At 39.7% G+C, this 18,036-nt stretch overlaps 1 protein-coding gene across 12 annotated transcripts in view; it reads right to left on the reverse strand.

The window, feature by feature from the left end:
- The window catches only part of NRXN3 (neurexin 3), a 942,831-nt gene that overhangs the window by 703,584 nt on the left and 221,211 nt on the right, over window positions 1–18,036 (reverse strand). For 11 of the 12 annotated variants that reach the window (XR_011726274.1, XM_071745869.1, XM_071745857.1 and 8 more), the window contains one exon: window positions 603–904. Coding sequence is in view for 11 of the 12 variants with exons in the window: in XM_071745869.1 (XP_071601970.1) it covers window positions 603–904 (302 nt within the window). In the remaining variant the exon portion in view is untranslated. Of the gene's footprint in view, window positions 1–602; window positions 934–18,036 lie in introns of those variants that run through there. The other variant, XM_071745862.1, reaches the window with a different exon arrangement.

The following is an 18,036-nucleotide window of genomic DNA, read 5'->3' on the forward strand; positions in this document are numbered from 1 at the left end:
AGTTAAAATAATTACACACATACCCACCAGCCTGCATACCTGCACACTCACATGCACACACAAAAGAAAAGAAAAAATAAAGGAAAAACAAATGACTTCCAGAATTAGAATTATGACATCATGGCAATGGTTAAACCAATTAACAAAACTGAATGAAAAAAGAGAGAGGCGCAGAGTGTTTGCTGTTGGAAAAAGACTCTGTTCCCATGGTAATTAAATGCAACAAAATATTAATGGTAAAATTGTATCACAATTAAGGAAATAATGAATTCAGAAAAGGAAACAAAAAAAGAGAAAAGAAAAAGGGAAATTAAAGTAAAGCTATGTCACAAGCCACAAGGTTTTACTATTAAATCAAAAGAAAAAAAAAACCAAATCAAAACAAAAAAAACTAATTAAGTGGGAATGAAGTTATCATGACAGGGATAAATTCCCATCAAATATTTTTTTTTTTCACTCTCCTTTAGATATCGAGATCCAGAAAAGGGGGAGCACCTCTAGCAGTCCCACTGAGCATCCCCATTTCTCCATTACTGTCTCCCATCTGCCCGTCCCAGTAATACAAGGAAATTTCCCTATCATTTTCTCCCCTTCTCCATTACCTGCCGCAGGTTGCGTGTCACCTTAACGTCATGCCATGCGTTGTCATTGAACTTGCCATTGACTGGCTCCACGATGGCCTCGAAGGCCCCAGACCCCAGGTTAATGACCAACGAGACGGCGCCATCCTTCAAGGCCAGGTTGACATAATCAGCCGACTTGCCGGTGTGCAGGATGAGCCCGTTGCGCTGCCAGGTCTTGAAGGAGAGAGTGATCTCATCGCTGCTGCTCTGGATGGGGTTTTGTGACAGGTCGTAGCAAAGGTATTCGGAACCACGGAAAGTGGCCATGTTCTCATCTCGTGCTGGAAAAAAAAAAAAAAAGGGAAACAAAAGAACTATTCAGCAGTCAGCCAAGAAGAGATTTAGGGTTGTCATGAAATTTCTAAGCAATCCCACAGCGTTGTTAATGTTCTATACGAATATATATCATGGCATGCTAATGACTTCTCTCATGCAGTTCCTCTTCTAACATGGCTATCAGGAGAATTAGCGGCAGGGTCCTTGGTACCAAAGAAATTCAGTGATGTATTTTCAGTTTCACTGCAGCACTGTCACCATAGGGACCGTTCAGAAGTATGCAGTGGAGCCTAGGAGAAGTACAATTAAAGACAATACTAACTTTGCATCCTTTTTGGGAGAAATATGGCAAACCTTACCCCATGACCATCACATATGTGTTGTTCCAAAAGAAACCTACGCCTCCCAAAAATTAGTATTTAGATTCTTTGCTAATGTGGTCTGAATTTATCTTTAACTGTTTACAATTTAATCATCAGACAATTTAAGAGAAGCATCAGAATATTACCCTGACACAGCTGCCCTTTTTTTCAAGTGATTGAGAGACCAAGCAGACAAGAGAGACAAAGTGTCCTATAGTTCCCATCTCTGAGATTGTGAAGGAAGTCCACATAAAATACTTTGTCCACAGCTATAAGTAATGAGGTTGCTGCTAAACACACCTCAGAACTTTGCCCTTTTGATCACCTTATCCAGAAAATCTGTATTAGACAGATTTCTCATATAGAAAACATAAACATAGGGGGATTATTTACAGCATGCAACATGAAACATTTCCTCATTAGGAAAGAAAGTCTCTTATGTACAGTAAGGAAAACAACTGAGCTAATTCCTTAGCAACTGGAGGCAGCATTTGAATACCATAAAATTCCTTTGTATGAGGTGGAAGCCTGCTTCCCAGCCTGGCCTTCCACAGTCACAGAGAACCAGCTCTGCTGACATACAGGACTCAAATCAGCTGTGTACCCCAGTTTTGCCAAGTGAAAGAAATCCATGATAGTGATGGTAAAGCTTGCAGGAGAGCAGTCTCTAGCCCATTCCTATCAGTGCCATCTGAGAGAAAATGGTACTTAGAATGGAGTCTACCCACTACATATTGCAGCATCTTTCTGACTCCCAGCTGCAAAGGTAAGTCTGAGCATGAATAACTAGATGGTACAAGTAGTACCCAGGGGTAATTCCCATCAAATAGCCAGCATCTGATGGCAGGAGTCAAAGACAATCATTAGCTGAGACTTCTCTCCACAGCCATAGATGTGCAAAGCACTGAACACACATTTGATGTCTTTGGGAAGTGGGCATGGGGAGCTGGTTGTTCACTCAGAACAAGACATTAATAAGGGCTCATTTACACTTCCTCAGCCACTTAGACAAAACCTCACTGGTTCTACTCAGTACAACAGAAAAGTCAAAGACTGTTTTAGGTTAGAAATCTAAATAGAAATTTGAGGCAACAACTGCAGACTCATCAAAACAAAGCAGAGAAAATTCAGAGAGGTTGTTCTTCTATCACTTGTACCCACATCTATGTGCAAATACATCATCTGCAGCTGACACTTGTCACAGGTGAACGTGACCCATCTTTACATCCTTCCTGTTCTTGGGAGAATGCCACCTCCTTCTACTTCATATGTTGTTATGTGGTTTTTTCTTCCTCCTGTGGCTGCTCTGGGTAGACTTTCAGATTAGATCACCATTGTACACTGAAATCTCTCTGGGGTTCCACTAGCCAATCCAAATTCATTCCTGTCTACCCCACACCTCATAAGCATGACTTCCAAGGTCAAAATCTCTAAAACTGTATTCTCCCACAACTAATCCCTAGGTAGCTTATCAGTCTTACGGATGACTGATTTACCAGTTTCATGAAAGGTAAAATTCATCAATTAGGCTCCAGTTGCTGAAGAGCTTAACTGTGCTCCTCCAAGTTAAACACAGCAGCCTGCATCAGGCCACATGAAGGGCTTTTTACTAAGCACAATCTTTTCATTTGTCCTGCCAGTTAGGACACTCTGACTTACATGAGAGCTAAGATCATAAAGCACTTTAAGAATTATCAGAGAGCATGGAGGGGAAAAAGGAATACAGGTTCTCTCCACAATATATGAGGAGAAAAAGCTCTGAGTAGGCTGCAGGTCTCGCTTCCATATCCTTTCAGGAACAGTCTGATGATGTCTGGAAAGATCAGAGTGGTGAAGCTCTCATTGATTGTTAGCTTTTGACCCTTGAGCTGCACATTTCTGAAGGCTCCACAAACTCTGCTATGATATTGATAGCTTCTACATTGTCTGTACAGTGGTAGTGTACCACAGGACCTCTGCATAGCAGCACAGCTGACCCAGAATCACTGAACTTATGGCCTGATTCAAAGTGAAGAGGAATCCCTGTTTTATGTTACATGGAGCAATAGATCTAACCCTAGTTTTGCTGGCATGTGAAAACCTGTATACAGTAAGTGATGTTAACCTGAATTGATGATCTAACTGTTAAGAGTGACAATTCAACTGCATAAAGTAACATTTACTTAAAACAGCATTTAGAATATGTTTGCAAACTCTTGTTTTATAGCCAAGTTGTAAAATTTAGTTTTTAACTCAATAACAGACAGATTTGCAGAGATCTAAGACCTGTAAAAACTCCACATTCAAACTTAAACACTCTTTTCAAAGCCTTACATAAATCACCAGAGTAAAAGCAAAACCCAAGATCTTCAAACTGACCAAAACAGACCTTTTCCTTGCTGAAGTTACCCATCACTTTAATAAGTGGGAAAAGGTCATCCTTTTCTGACTTACCATCAACAGTTCAAGTACTTTAAGAATTAAGCATCTACCATCACCACCCCACTGCAAAGCCAATTTTTCAAGTCTCAGATCCCCAAATCAGCTATCAGTACATGCCACAGGCTGATAGCAAGAACAGAAACAAAGGCATGGCCAACAACCACCCAAGCCAAGCTCCTGACTCTTCTCATCCCTGCAGAAACCTCAGAGCTTGCTGAGCCTCTGGTTCCCAGCAGAGGTAAAGACTGGGGATCTTTCCACACAGTGTATTTATGGCTGTACTGCCTTTTCAAGAGAGCCAGATAATAATTTTAGCTTCAGTTTTCATGTGCAAAACTCTTGCTATGTGTTCATGTCAAAGCTCTTCCTACAATGAGGGCCTCAAAGATTCAGAATTCAAAGCATCACTGTGAAGCCCAAAAACCTTGGCATTTTGATTTATAGATAATGAAAAAAAGTACACAGACATTTTAATGGATTTACTCACGACCACCAAAAAAACAATAGTAATAGTAATAAAAATAGTAAGAGGAAGCATTTGGGTTCAGGACTCCCTAGCCCCCCATTCTGGGCTCATTCAATGGTTCCCATATCAACCTCCTTTTTTTCTCCTGTCGTTCCATGAAGTCACCCAAGCCAAGAGAATGGTGTAGAGGATCCTAAAAAGTTTTGGATCATGCCTGGAAATAAATATTTCATAACTGTGAAGCTGAACACAGTAAATCCTAGAAGTACTGATTCTGCGCAGGGACATGAAGCTTAATATTCAAAAAAAGCATCTCATGTAACAAGATTTCTGGCCTACGACACAATTAGGAAATATTTAGATTAATATGAAATGTACAGTGACTTTTTTGAACTCTCCTGGAGAAAACTTCAAGTATCTCTCTCTCAAAAAAAGCCAGTTTCTCACCCTCTCACCTTCTGTAAATCCACTGCATTACAGGTGAACTCTGAGGCAGTCCCTGTCTCACTGGGCTTTGGTTTATGGCCAGGATTAAAGTATGTTTTCTGCCAGTGAGAAAAGCAAACTCTCTGCACTGCTTCAGAATAATAACTACTTCAGTGTTGGCTGGGATTTACCTTATCTGAGCGGTTTGCTGTACTTTGCACAGAAGAGTTGGTGTTGTCTGACAATCTAGGAAAGGTTTAACACTGCCAAGCTACTCCACCAAAGCAGTGCACTGATGATGGAGGCAGCAGAACAGCCAGGTACTCCCCTTGAACTTCTGTCAAACAGAGGTCAACAAGGAAAACTTTATTTTCAGGAACCTTTTCTCCCTACCCCTTAACGGTTATCTATAACTTCAGGAAATCCTGCAGGTACAGAGCTTTTCTTACACAACAAAAAGTTCCTTCCAAAGTTGGATACCAACTGTTATTAAAATAGAGGACTACCATCCACTGCTAAATTAACAGGTATTTCTGCTTTCTCACTGTATGTCAGGGTACAGACATAACTAGATGTCTTTGTGACATCACATATATCTTTGCTTCCTTTCTGTACTTACCCTTTACACCATAGACAATAGACTTACAGTTTTGGAATTCTAACTGAGCTTTAGGAAATCTTTTGACCTGAGTCAAGGAAGTCTGGAAAGAATAATTTCTACATATGAAGCAAGTGAACTAAGGAGGAAATAGCTTCTCATTGCTCTACATGATGAGCAATGAGAGATCAAGGCATCACCTTATAAAGGACGGGGCAAAGCCCCTATGAAATCTACTAGGATGTAATTCTGTTCTGGACAGAATGGTTGTCCTGGGAGTCACCTAAAATAGGTATGATCCTCAACACCATTACAGAACAATGAACAATTTATGTTCCCAGTCACTTTCACATGTATCTGATGTTCCCTTGGAGGTTAGGGGAGGAGAAACTGTTCATCAGATGTCACAGAAAGTCAGTCAGCCAACACCTCTGAAAGACAAAAAACGTGAACTATTTCTATCACGTTCCAAAAGAGTTGTCCAGTGACTGAATGCTGAAACGCTGATGAAAGCCCTCAGAAGCAGTCAAAGCTGCTCAGCCAGATTTATGTTATTAAAAAAAAAAAGCTGGATAGTTTAATAACAACCAGGATGTTATTTTAAAGACATGGTGACAGACTCCAGTAACAGCTAAGCAGTAGATTACTGCATCTCCCATTAAGTTGTCCAAGTCCTTTTGTGGCATTCCTACTTCCTAGCCTTTGGGCAGGAAAAATAATACATCCAAATAATTCTGGTTTTCCTAGTCTCATTGTTCTTCACACCACCTGATTGAATTAGTGACACCACTAATCAAATCCTCTCATAAAGTTCCACACACTCTCTCACATACACACTTTTGTGCTTTCAACAGTAAAAAGCAAATATTGTTTTGAAAAGTCTAACAGAGCTTATTTAAGTATTCAGATACACAAAAAAGAGTATGAGAAATATTCTGCTATGCATGAAGTATCTTCTAAGAATTACCAACAGTGATACTGATATGTGGAAGCTTTGAGAGTCATATCATATACTGCATTTATACACCACAAACCATAAAATAGAACATCTAAGTCATTTTAATGTCATAATGAGATGACTGAACTGATTACATTGATAAAAACTATGTGAATAAATTTACAGAAGAAAAAGATTTTTCACTGTTGGGAAAAAAATTGTAAAAATCATAGAAGGGGGTTATAATGCAGAAGATTAAGAGCTGAGCTGAACTCCCACAGTAAAAAGAGTAGTTTCCCAAATGCTTTAAAGCATACTGGGTAATGTTAGATTTTCCAGAAATAGTCTCATTTATTTTTTCCTCAGGCCCTTCATTCTCACTTATTATATCTACATAATTTGTAACTTGGAAGCAAAGAAGAATGACAGTAATAACATCAGAAACTATGTTGGTAAGAATCAGTGGAGGACAACATTTACCATCATGTTTAAGAGGTGCAAAGAGCACCGTTAGCCTCGGAACCCAAAGAAATGGTGAGAAGCACTCAACAGTCAGTGCTCTTGCTGTACTGAACTCAAATTTAGCACATAGTATAGCAGCTCTGATCTTACCAAAAAACTCTTTCATCTCACCAGTAAGAGCAAAGGATGCATTGTACTACACAAGAGAACACCAAGTGCTTGGCATGAATCATGCTCTCTCCTCCATTTGCTGTTTACACATCACCATTTGCTTCCAAAGGAAAATGCTTGCTAAAAGGTTCTCAAATCTAAGCCAAGAAGAGATCAAGGAGATTACATAACACAATAAATGTTTGGGTTTTTTTGTCAAACCTGCTAATCTATTACTTTCCTGACCTCCAAACCTCTTTCTTAATGAAAACAGGATGAACAACTGTTTTCTCTAAAGATACTACAGAAGAGCTCCAGAGCATCAGGTTCTCCTGCTGCTGCCTGCATCCTTGAACGATGCTCTGTTGGGCTGGGCTCCAACACAGAGAAGGCTCTGACCTTCTCTGCACTTCCATGGAGTGCAAACCATGCCTAAGAGGTCCTACAAAGGGACTTCCCTCCCCTGATAAACTTGAGATGTTGCATAGCACAGACTGAGAGCAAAGAGAGAGAAAGAGTCATGACAATGCCTGAATTTTTAACCCAAAGAAAGGGGGAATATCCTCAAGGCTCCTGATCCTCAAACAGTTGACATGTACCATCTAATGGAAAACATAAAAACAGTTTCCATGTACCACTTTCACAGATTAGTGATAGAGCTAATGGTCTGTTAGTATAATTTCTGAAGAATGCACCAATTGAATATAGAGGTGAAGTTCATACCATCCACAAAAAAATGAAAATCCACACAAATGAAAGGCTATTTTTCTTCTCAACCATGGAAGATTCTTCCTCACTCAATAGTATATTGCTGTCCTTTCAGTGAAATCTCTTCAGAGAGGGAAAAAAAAATAAATCAGTGTATCAACAAAAATCTCCTAGTTAGTCCACAAAATCAGTATAGAGATTATTTAACCTAGATTCATCAAAACGAAGATCCATAGATTCCCTGCTGCCTCCCCAAACCACTTTTTCTGTCTTTTCCTTAAGGAAGCGGAAAACAGAGGATCTGAAGAATCTGAACCTGTGTGAATGAACCATTTATTACAGAAATCACCCATCAGCATCATTTGCTCCAATACCACACAAAAACAGCAGAAAAATGCCTCAGTAAATTTTTAGCTAAAATGCTTTGATGACAAAAGTACCAGCACTACAATAATGAAAATAAATAAATAAATTACATACATTTACAGAAGTTTATAGTGTATGGTTGGTGACATTTTTTTAAATTGCTCGTGAAAATTGATCTAAATGACAAACTGCAGGTGTAGAAGTCACCACCCAAGCATTTTATCCTTGACTTTGCCACTGATTTACTGCTCAACCTGAGGCACTTAATTAACCTTAGCTCCCTCCATCTGTACTACAAAGATAACAAAAATACAGGTTAAGTCCTTGAGACCTATGGGAAAAGAATGCTCTAAGTTTTATTAAACTTCTCAGACGAAGCAGAAATGTTTCACACCTTTGAGGAGAAGCCAACCCAGTGTATGTGCAGTGTACACAGTGGCATCCTTCTCTCCACCTATTTTCCATTGTTTACTAAGTGCAAATAACTGCACCAGTATCAGTGTGTGATGTTGCATTCTCTGCCATTTGCAAAGAAAAAATGAACTCCAAATATCAACCTGACTGTGGCAGTATGTACTCAGAGCTCTACTTGTTATTTATGTTCTGATCAACTGGCCAAAGACACAAATAAAAATCCTGTGACAATGTCTAGCTTAACCCAAAATGAAATTTAACATTTTTAAGCTCTCTTAAAAACATATTCCTTAAAAATCTAAAGTTCCATTTTAAAATAAAAGCATGAAAGATGTTTATTTTTAAATGAATTCCACTCAATAAACATGCTTTTAAAATAATTTGCCTGAAAAAATTTATATATTCACAATTTGTTTTGGTTGAACAAAGTTCACTTTTTAATTTTCATTCCTCTGAACAGTTTTGCTACTCTCACTCCCAGCTAAAGAAATGCGGGAAAGTGTGACATTGCTACTGACTTAGTCAAGAGATCAGGTACCACGATGATGTGCTGGGCATAAAAACTCCTATAGTCTCCTCACTGCTGAGTGTGGATGAGGATGATACACATTGCTGCTTCATTTACTTATATATTTTATTTTCCTCTGCACTTCTTCCAGTTTACATCTTTTTCTGGTGCACCATTCTAAAACATTATGCCAGTCTCTTTACATACCACCCAACAGAGGTGTTTCCTTACAGACTGAATGTTCAGCAAAGTGCAAACTAACTACAGAGAGGACATCACAGCACATGAACATAAAACTCAAGACTTGACCTATTCACCAGCCCTATTCTCATAGAGGTGTCCCTACTGCTCATTTGTTACCTGGCACCTTCTGTGTAGAACACTCATGACAGTACAACAGGGTAAGAGCTTGCAATTATACAGCTAAGCTCTTAATTCACCAGCTTTTTATCTTACCTACACTGTTTAATAAAAGTGCCATTGTTTTATACAGCCCATGCTTTTTTTACAGACTGAAGCAACTTGCATCCCATCAGGAGAGATTTATTATGCTTCAGCAGTGAGATTTATTATGCGTCAGCAGCAATCTCTATCACACTTGCTACCCCAGGTTTCACACTACCCTTACTTTTCTATCATAATAAAAGCAGAAGTCAAACACCAAATACTAATCCCGGTGCTAACTATTTATACCTGTTTATTACTGGTGTAGATTTAAGAGCACAAATATTCAGCTGATGAAAGAGAATGCACCTGGGGAATTTTTGTGCCTTACCATAATGAAGACAAGGTCTTCCGTAAACTTTCTGACCTTGGTAAAAAGCTATAGCATTAGGGAGAAGAACATAAGTTACCTAATGCAGTCTTCCCTATATGTGCAGTAAGATTGGTCCTGCCTGGGAACAAAACAGGAGGGCTGTTGGTGATAGTCTTCCAAGACTGACTGCAGGAACGAACTAAAAAGATTTACACCAAAATTGAGAGTAAGTAAGTTGGAAAGTGCATTCAGAATAAAGAATAAAGAGCCCAGCAGGAGGAGAAACTCCTGCTTCAGTCAAAGAGCACTATTTTAGAAAAGTACTGGAAGCTTTCAAAGAAAGTGGCCAGAAAAGCAGGAGCAGAGAGGCAGCACCGAAAGTGTGTGTGTACTTGTGTTAGCAGCGGGCTCCCAGCAGGCGTCACACTTGCTGTGGAGCAGGGAGCCCTTCGGGCACCCTTCCAGCATGAAGTGCGAAGAGAAAAATAGTTAACGCTAATCACTGTAATAACACAATAATGAGCCACAAAATTATCCTTTTCAATACCAGCAAGCAGTATTGAACGCCATGCCCATGGGAAAGGGCAGATGCAAAGGAAGGTGAAAAGCAAAAGTGAGGTGGGAGGGAGATGCAAAGCAGGGCAGAGCCGCGCATGTACCGGCTGGTATCACAGAGCCTGCGGTAATGTCAGCTCCTCACAGCTTTAGTATTTTTAGAGAGTGCGTACGTGTGGAACCCCAGTACTGCCACGGTATCAAAATATACTGCCAAACACTGCTGATGCCCTTCATTTATGCTCGTTGTGAGACATCATTAAGGCCATTTATGGAAGTAGTAATATCCAAACCCAATTTGAGGCACAATGATTCTTCTCAAAACAAAACCACGGGCAAGGGACTGTTACAAGCTGGCAAAGCAGCTTTGGCCCGCAGTTATTTATGGGCAAAAATGTGTGCATTTGTATGCAATGAGAAACTGGTTAGGCTTCTGCTATGCCCATACAGCAGCAAGTTTGTGTGTGTTTACCAGGACAGTGGATGTGCACATGCAGGTAGAGGCAGTGCCCCTGCACATCTCACCTCTGTGGAAAGGCTGGTAAAGTGCATCTAAACAAACACCATGTGTACACATGAAGACAAGCTGTGCCCTTTTGCTAGAGTGTGAAAGTAAGGAGGCAGGTGTGAAGAGAGTAAGAAACATGCAAAACCAGCCTGGAGTAGCTGTGTGTGCATATATGTAGAATGCAGTAGAATTAACATCCTTGTAGACCTTAGAGAGCGTCTATGAGGGCAGGAATGAAATACATCCACCCTATAAAATCTCAGGGCACCAAGGCATGAGGACCTACACATGTATAGGAATACATGTCTTGAGCAGGTGTAAATACAAGAATAAATGCACACAGTCTCAGAGTGGAATGATGGATGTCCACGGTGCCTGAGGATGCAAGGGCAGGGGAAGCGCACTGCGCTCGGGCATTGCTCGCAGGGGAAAGAGGGCGGGCACGCCACTGTTTCTGGCGCATGCTCCAACTTCATCCTGGGCTTTTTTCCTTCCTGTTTTAGTTTTTTTTTCTGCGGCAGAGCAGACTCCATGTCTACAGGGAAGGTGCTTAATGAGTCAAATCCAATCTCTCAAATGCCTTATCAGTTGAGGACAGGCCTGTTTCTGACAGCTGACCTTTCCCACTGCATACCGCTGAAAAACCCATACACCACAAACAATTAACACAATGCTGAAAACATAAAGCTGAGGGAAGGGAAGACTCTAGACTGTTACAGGCAGCACTACAGACTGAAGGGAGAGAGTGATGCACATAAAAATGACAGAGAGCAGATATACAAGGGTTTGATTCCACCTTATGTTGTAATGCACGCACTTCATTACCTTCTTTACAACTTGACTGTACCAAAGTATGTGCAAAAAGAAGGCCCATGTGGAACAGGAAAGGAAAGCAGAGAGGACAGGGAATGCTCTTGTGAAGTATGTAATGACATTAAGCCCATACACAAATAAATACACGTCTATCTAAACCTATGCAAAGCTGACAGAAGGAGAAAATTTCTCACTAGAAAAGCAGAGGATGTGAACACAAGTATCACCCTGCCATCCCATACCTCTGCTGTTTTATGTCCAGCTCCTTACAGTACATGGATAAATACAGTCATTAAAAGAATACACCTGAGTTAGGAACCTCAAAAATAAGAAAATTTATCAACCAGTCTCTTCCAATAATGACAAGGAGTGTCATTCAATAAAGAGTGCAACTCTTCAAGTTCCAGTAAGCAGGAGACTGTTTCTCTTGGGAGGCACAAACACCTAAACATTTATGCATGGTCTAGTCCATTGTCCAAAGGGATTGCTGCCCAGAAAAAGCTCAAAAAAAAAAAAAAAAAGAAACTGCATATTCTCAGCTCTGCTGCCAGCTCAGTGTGAGGCTTGGGAAAATATATACATGCAATCTTTTTCTGAAGTCTCTCTTCACTAACATGATCTTCTCAAATAACTGCACACCACCAACGTGCTTGAAGACAAAGACCAACTTATCTCAAATTTTAAGACCAAATCCTAGGCATAAAAATTGTTTGCAAAAGTAGACATCAATCTTTTCCGCAGCAGTCTCCCTCTAGGTGCAAGAGACAGAACAGTTTACTACTATCAAATGTTTTAGGTTTTTTGCTATCGTTGCAGTGCTATAGCAGAGAGTCTAAAAGGGACATGCTCTTCCATTTTAGTAACTCCCAAATGTACATAATGGGAGCTTGAGGACACTGAAGAAAGTTCACATAGTAAAAGTTTGCCAGAAGCTCCACAGAAGTCCTCTGGACACAGCACCTAAATCATCTAGGCCCTTACAGAAAATCAAGTCTGCTTTTGATGATCTTATCTGGTTTCACAAGTAATTCAGCCAAGACTGAGAAACAGGGTCAGGTTAGGTCAGAGAGTGGGAACAGGAAGGATTAGTCACTACCATTTTCCCACTGGCAGGAAGGTGGCAGCAGAAAATTGTCCTAGACTGCTTAGGTGAAAGTATTCCAGTTAATCCCTGGAGTATACAAGATTTCTTCCAACCTCTCCAAACTAAAAAGATTCTGAAAATAAATATTTTGTTCTGGTGGAGGGTTTTTTGATTTTTGCTGAAAAAGTTAACACAATTGTAATTGTTTCTTGGCTATTTCCATGCAGTCTTTTTTATATAAACATACTATATACATTTATTTGAATGCAACACAAATTCATGTTTAGTATATAATGTCATTCTTTTAAAATTAGCTCACCTGTTTTCATATTATCTATGCTGTTTGGAATAATAAATCACAGCTATTCTAACAATTCGTTCAAAATTAGTAACTTCATAGCACCAATGAAATTACTTTCCTGTCCACATGTGACAGTACCAAGGATGAACTCAGCTGTTTTCATTGGTTCAAATCCTTTTACAAATTATAAACACTGGATATCAACTAAACCCAATAAAAAACAACAGCCAATTGAGTTTTTCTCTTCAGTACTATAAGCCAAACTCTGAACCCACTGTCCCTGATAAAAATTAGGAGTAATTTTATGGTAATCAGTGCTGGTACACTGCTGGATGTACAACAACAGATAGCAGTGATCACGCTGGTATCTGTGTTCATGTTCTTCTTCCTAAGCCTATTGCCAGAAGGTCAGAACCGATGTAATTCTTAGTCTTACAAGCAAAGCCCAGCTGCTATAAAAATGACTTTTCAAATCTCCCTGCAGGAAATGTGACACAGCCCTTTTGTTACAACTACTGTTGAAAAATATGTGCTTCTCTTTCAGTTCAGAAAGGTGTTATGGTTATTTTCCCAGAGAGGAGTTTACCCTGGAGGATCTTGATTTCTGTACTTCTGTGTTTGGGGGTTTGTTTTGATTTGTTTTAAATAGCAAAGACTCTTATTCTAATCTAAACACCAGAGGCATTTTATAGTTTATAAATATTTCTCAACCCATGCTTTACCAAAGCGGTGTCCCTGTTCAAGCTGTTCCCTACACTCTAACAACTCTATTAACCCACTGCCAATTGCTGGTTTAGAACAGAAAGCTGGTCAGAGGTTTTGGGAAACAGGGATTGCACCTTTGGTCAAGACTCAGAAAAAACCATTGAGCATCCTTGTACCTGTACAAGGGTGAGGGATCACTGAAGCCCCTGCTATATAGAAAGGATCTCTATTTTTAAAATCTATGATAATTCTGAAAATGAAAGTTGCCAAAGTAACCTCCTGAGCCTCCAGGTTAATTGACAGGTATCTGTATCTGTCAAATATGCTTAGTCCCAATGAAAGTAAGTGGTTTGGTTTTTTTTTCCCTGTAACTGCCAGGTCTGCCACTATTTTATGGAGTCACAGAGAAGCTGAATTCCTTTTCCATGCAAAAAATCTAGCAACAGAATTTTTATAGACCCAGGTCTACACATACCTTCATAATGCCATGATCTCCTATGGGGCTTCTGAAGGAGGACTGATGGCGGAATTTTGGGCTTGACATTGTAATTCAAAAAGCTATTCTGTTAATGCCTATGTCAGAACAAGGTATACTTTATTTTCTCAGAACTGTGTCAGTTCTGCAGAGCTAAGAAAAATAAGAAGGGGAAATTTTATGTAGTTATTTTAGCTTATTTAATTGATCTACCTATCTATACATATATATGGAGTTCTAGCCTTACAATCAGGTAACTGGTCTAAAAAAAAAAAAAAAGAGATAAAGAAGCACCATTAAATATTTTTCCCAATTTTACACAGCTTTTTCCTACTTCCAACTGTATTTCAATCCCATGAACAAAAGGAAACTGGGTAACTTAAGTACTCTAGGAGAATAAGGGAGCAAAACTACTCACCTACCTAAACTGACAGCTTTTGTACAGTTCTCTGACAACTTACAGCATTAAGCTCACTCATCTACTGCCCACAGAGGATCACAGCTGTTCCTGCTGCTGTCTATGCACATTTCTGAAGCTTCATGTTTCTATTTCTTTGTCCTGCAGATGACCAGCTAGATTTCAGAGTTCTCCAATCTGTTTGTCTTGACCATACTGTGACGTATCACTCATCAGACAGAGCTGGTGCCCTCTTCACCAGCAGCATCTTCTTAAACGGCCTCTACAAGGAACGCTAGCTAAAAAAATAAAGGTCTCAAGTTGCAGAGATATCAGCAAACAAATGTTAGTGCCAACCTTAAGATTTCATAGCACCTGGTAGAAAAAGCCTGTTGGCACCTAAGATTGTTTCTCAGGGGAGGTGAATTAAGAACTCATTTTCAAGCTCTTAACGGGAACTGCAGCAACTCTGTAAAGTACCTTTAGTCCTATGTGATTCTAGTGTGGTTTGTAACTATGTGCTGAAATTGCTTCATTTAGCAGAACTGAGGCTGTCAGGCCGAAAAAGACAAAAATGATGCTTGACAGGAATTGTAATCATCAACCAACTACAATTTCTGATAGTCACGCAAGCACCAGTCAGAACTGACTGTGATGAAGAACAGGGGCAGTGTGGCTGGGCCTGCTGTAGGTCATTTCTGTAGCACAGAGAAATTGCTACAAACCACACAAAGAGGGCTTTCTACAGCAAGCTGTATCTTGTGTGTATAGCTTTGTAACAACGTTGCATAACCACTGAGGACTAAAATGCAGCTGTGTACATGAACTCTTTTGGCTGCAAAGGTAGTTTAAAGCAAAAGAAAGAAATTAGAGCAACAGGAGACTCGGCTTTTGCACATCAAGCTGTGACCCTGCCTGAGAGACTAGACATAGGCGTTTCTGTGCAACAGGAAAGTGTGTAGTATACTTCTCATCAGCTGCTTCAGGATAGCTGCCCAGATGCATTGCCTTACCATAGAGGAAATGCAAGGCAGCTCACACGTCAATGTGGATATGCTAGTTAGAATTTTCCCTTAGAATTCCTTTAGGAATTTCTTTTAGAATTACAAGCAAACACATGTGGTTGTTTTGGAATAGGTAAAGTCATCGTATAGCTTGCCTCAAAATAATTAGTTATTATGGCAACAATCTGAATTAGCTGTCTTCTTTCCAGCATCACCCTCCTGGTACAATTCTGATTTTTTTCAGCATTTACATTTTTCACTATCATGTTCTGGGACTCTTCCCAACCAACCTGGGTAGTGGTAAAGAGGAACGTGCCATCTTCCAGATTGAATTTCAAATGTCAATGGCTTCAGCCCTCTTTCACTCCCTTGGTTGCATCTTCTGTGAATCACTAACTCATAAACAAAATCCATAACCTGTAATATCTCAGTTTATCAGTTATTTCCCTGCTGCTGCATCTGCTTGCCTGAGCTGTTAAGCTTCTGTTGGGATCGATGTATGTGTCTGATAAAGGAATGCTTGTTTGCTAACTGCTTCATATTGATGTGCTTGCAGTGAACACTGGCACAAAGGGAGGGGCAGTAACTGATCAGGGACCAGTTCAAGCAGGTTATTTTTATAACACTTATAATAAGCATGTTGTTACAAACAGACTTCACATCTTTATTTCAATGGGCAGAACCACAAGAGGAATAGCTACTTTTTTTACCATCTGGAACCACACAGCAACAGTCAGTTTTAAAGATAGATGCTTGGGGAAAAAAATCATCCTGCATGATTTTAAATAAGTCAAAATACCCTTATAAAGTGGCCAATAGAAGTTCAGATTATAAAATCAACAGATGAGCAAAGAAAATATGTTCAGTATGTATTACAGCATCATCCTTACTGCAGATTTTGACAAGTTTGCTGGATCTTATTAACAATCTGCTGAAGGTGTCTACCTTGGCCTTCTGCCCACGAGCATTGCTGTGGCCCACAGAGTGCAATCAGTTGCCCACTTTAGAACAACCACATGGCTTCATGGGAGCAAATCACTGGATGGGACAGTTATAAATGATACATATGTGACAAACCTGCATCACAAAACAATCAATGCAACACATTGTCTTAGCAGTAGTAAGCAACTGAATAAACTATGGATATTAAATTCGTCTCCAGAGCAACTTACAGATCTGATGTACACCTTAGCCATCTTACGGCATTTCATTCAAAGATTATTCTCCTAACTTCAATTTTTTCTCCCACCCCTAAGTGTTTTCTATTTAAGCTGTTAATTATAGCCAGGGAGCAGGAAAAACAAAAAGTTGAAAGGACAGAAAAACAGAATAGTGGTGGAAGACATTTTAAAAGGCATAAATGAGACTGCTATACCTTCCTAATGATAGAGCCAGAGGTAGGGTTCCTTGTAGAAGGCAGGGTGAATATGTAACTTCATGTGTGCAAGCACACACGCAGCTGGAGCCTCCTCCCTCTGGTGGAGCACACAGTGCCTCCAAGACAGTTCTCATTAAATTGGCATTACTGACACGCTTGGTGTGGGCACAGAATATGTTCAGCACCATAAACATGCAAGGATCCTAAGTCATTGCAAGTATGTGCAAATGTTGGATTTGCACCTGAACATGTGACATGTCTGTACATGCTCCCAGATAACACACAAGATGACACACTACATGGTAGATGTCTGAGTGCTTTTTATATGTATGCACAAGCAGTGGTTGTGTAGTTCTATGGACTGGGCAGGGTTCCTTTCTCTCTCTCTCTCTCTTTTCTTCATTGAATGGGAAAAGGCTGTCAGCAATTTCCTTTTGTCAACAGCTGGGAGATGCTTTTCTGCAGTTAGCTGCAATTTGTTTCAATTATGCGTATTAATCATAGCCTGCTCTTGATGGTATTCTTCATTTAAAAAAAATAACAATAATCAGGGTTTTTCTTTTTAACAAGCCATTTCCTCTCTCATGATGGCGCTTAATGGATGCAGGTTTTTTGGGAGAAGGGAAAGAAAAAGAAAGAAAAAAAAAAAAAAGAAAGAAAGAAAAGAAAACCTATATGTTTCCATGTTTGCTTATTTCATTAATAAGCACTGCGGCTCAAGAAGCTGGCAGGGCATGCAGTTGAAATGGGAGTCAGTGCTCTGGCATTTCAATTGTGAAGAGATAGCTCTGAACAGGGCTTAAATCTAAACAACTCCTAGCTTTAGAGGGGTGGATGGAATGACATCATTTAAGGATTTTTGGACTCCAGCTTGCTCCCTTTGAAACCTAAAGCAGAAAAACCACTAAGCTTGGAAATCAGTTTCCCACTGTTTTAGTATCTTACAGCAGGGATCAATTTTAAAGACACTGGGAAAAAAAGTAAAAGACCGGGAAAACCATAGATGCCCAAGAGCTACTGCTATTCTATTAAAGATTCCTTCTACACTCATTTGTCATTAACCACAGCAAGGGCTGACTAGTGAAAAGAATTTAGGAATCATATAGATTTTTACTCAGAGGTTTAAAAAATTTCTGTGAAACTGCTAAGACCCAAGCAATGGGCACTTACTCCACAGCCCTGGAATTTTGGATCAGAAATTATCCAAGTATGAAAAAGGTAGATGTTTTGCAAGACAGGACCAATTTATTTTATCAAAGGTTGAGTTAGAGGAACCCTATGCTAAAATAACAGAAGAATCTGTGAGATCTGTATTGCTTAAAAGTGTATTGCACTGGGTCCT

The sequence above is a fragment of the Heliangelus exortis genome, chromosome 5 (genome assembly GCF_036169615.1).
Source record: "Heliangelus exortis chromosome 5, bHelExo1.hap1, whole genome shotgun sequence".
Lineage (NCBI taxonomy): Eukaryota > Metazoa > Chordata > Aves > Apodiformes > Trochilidae > Heliangelus > Heliangelus exortis.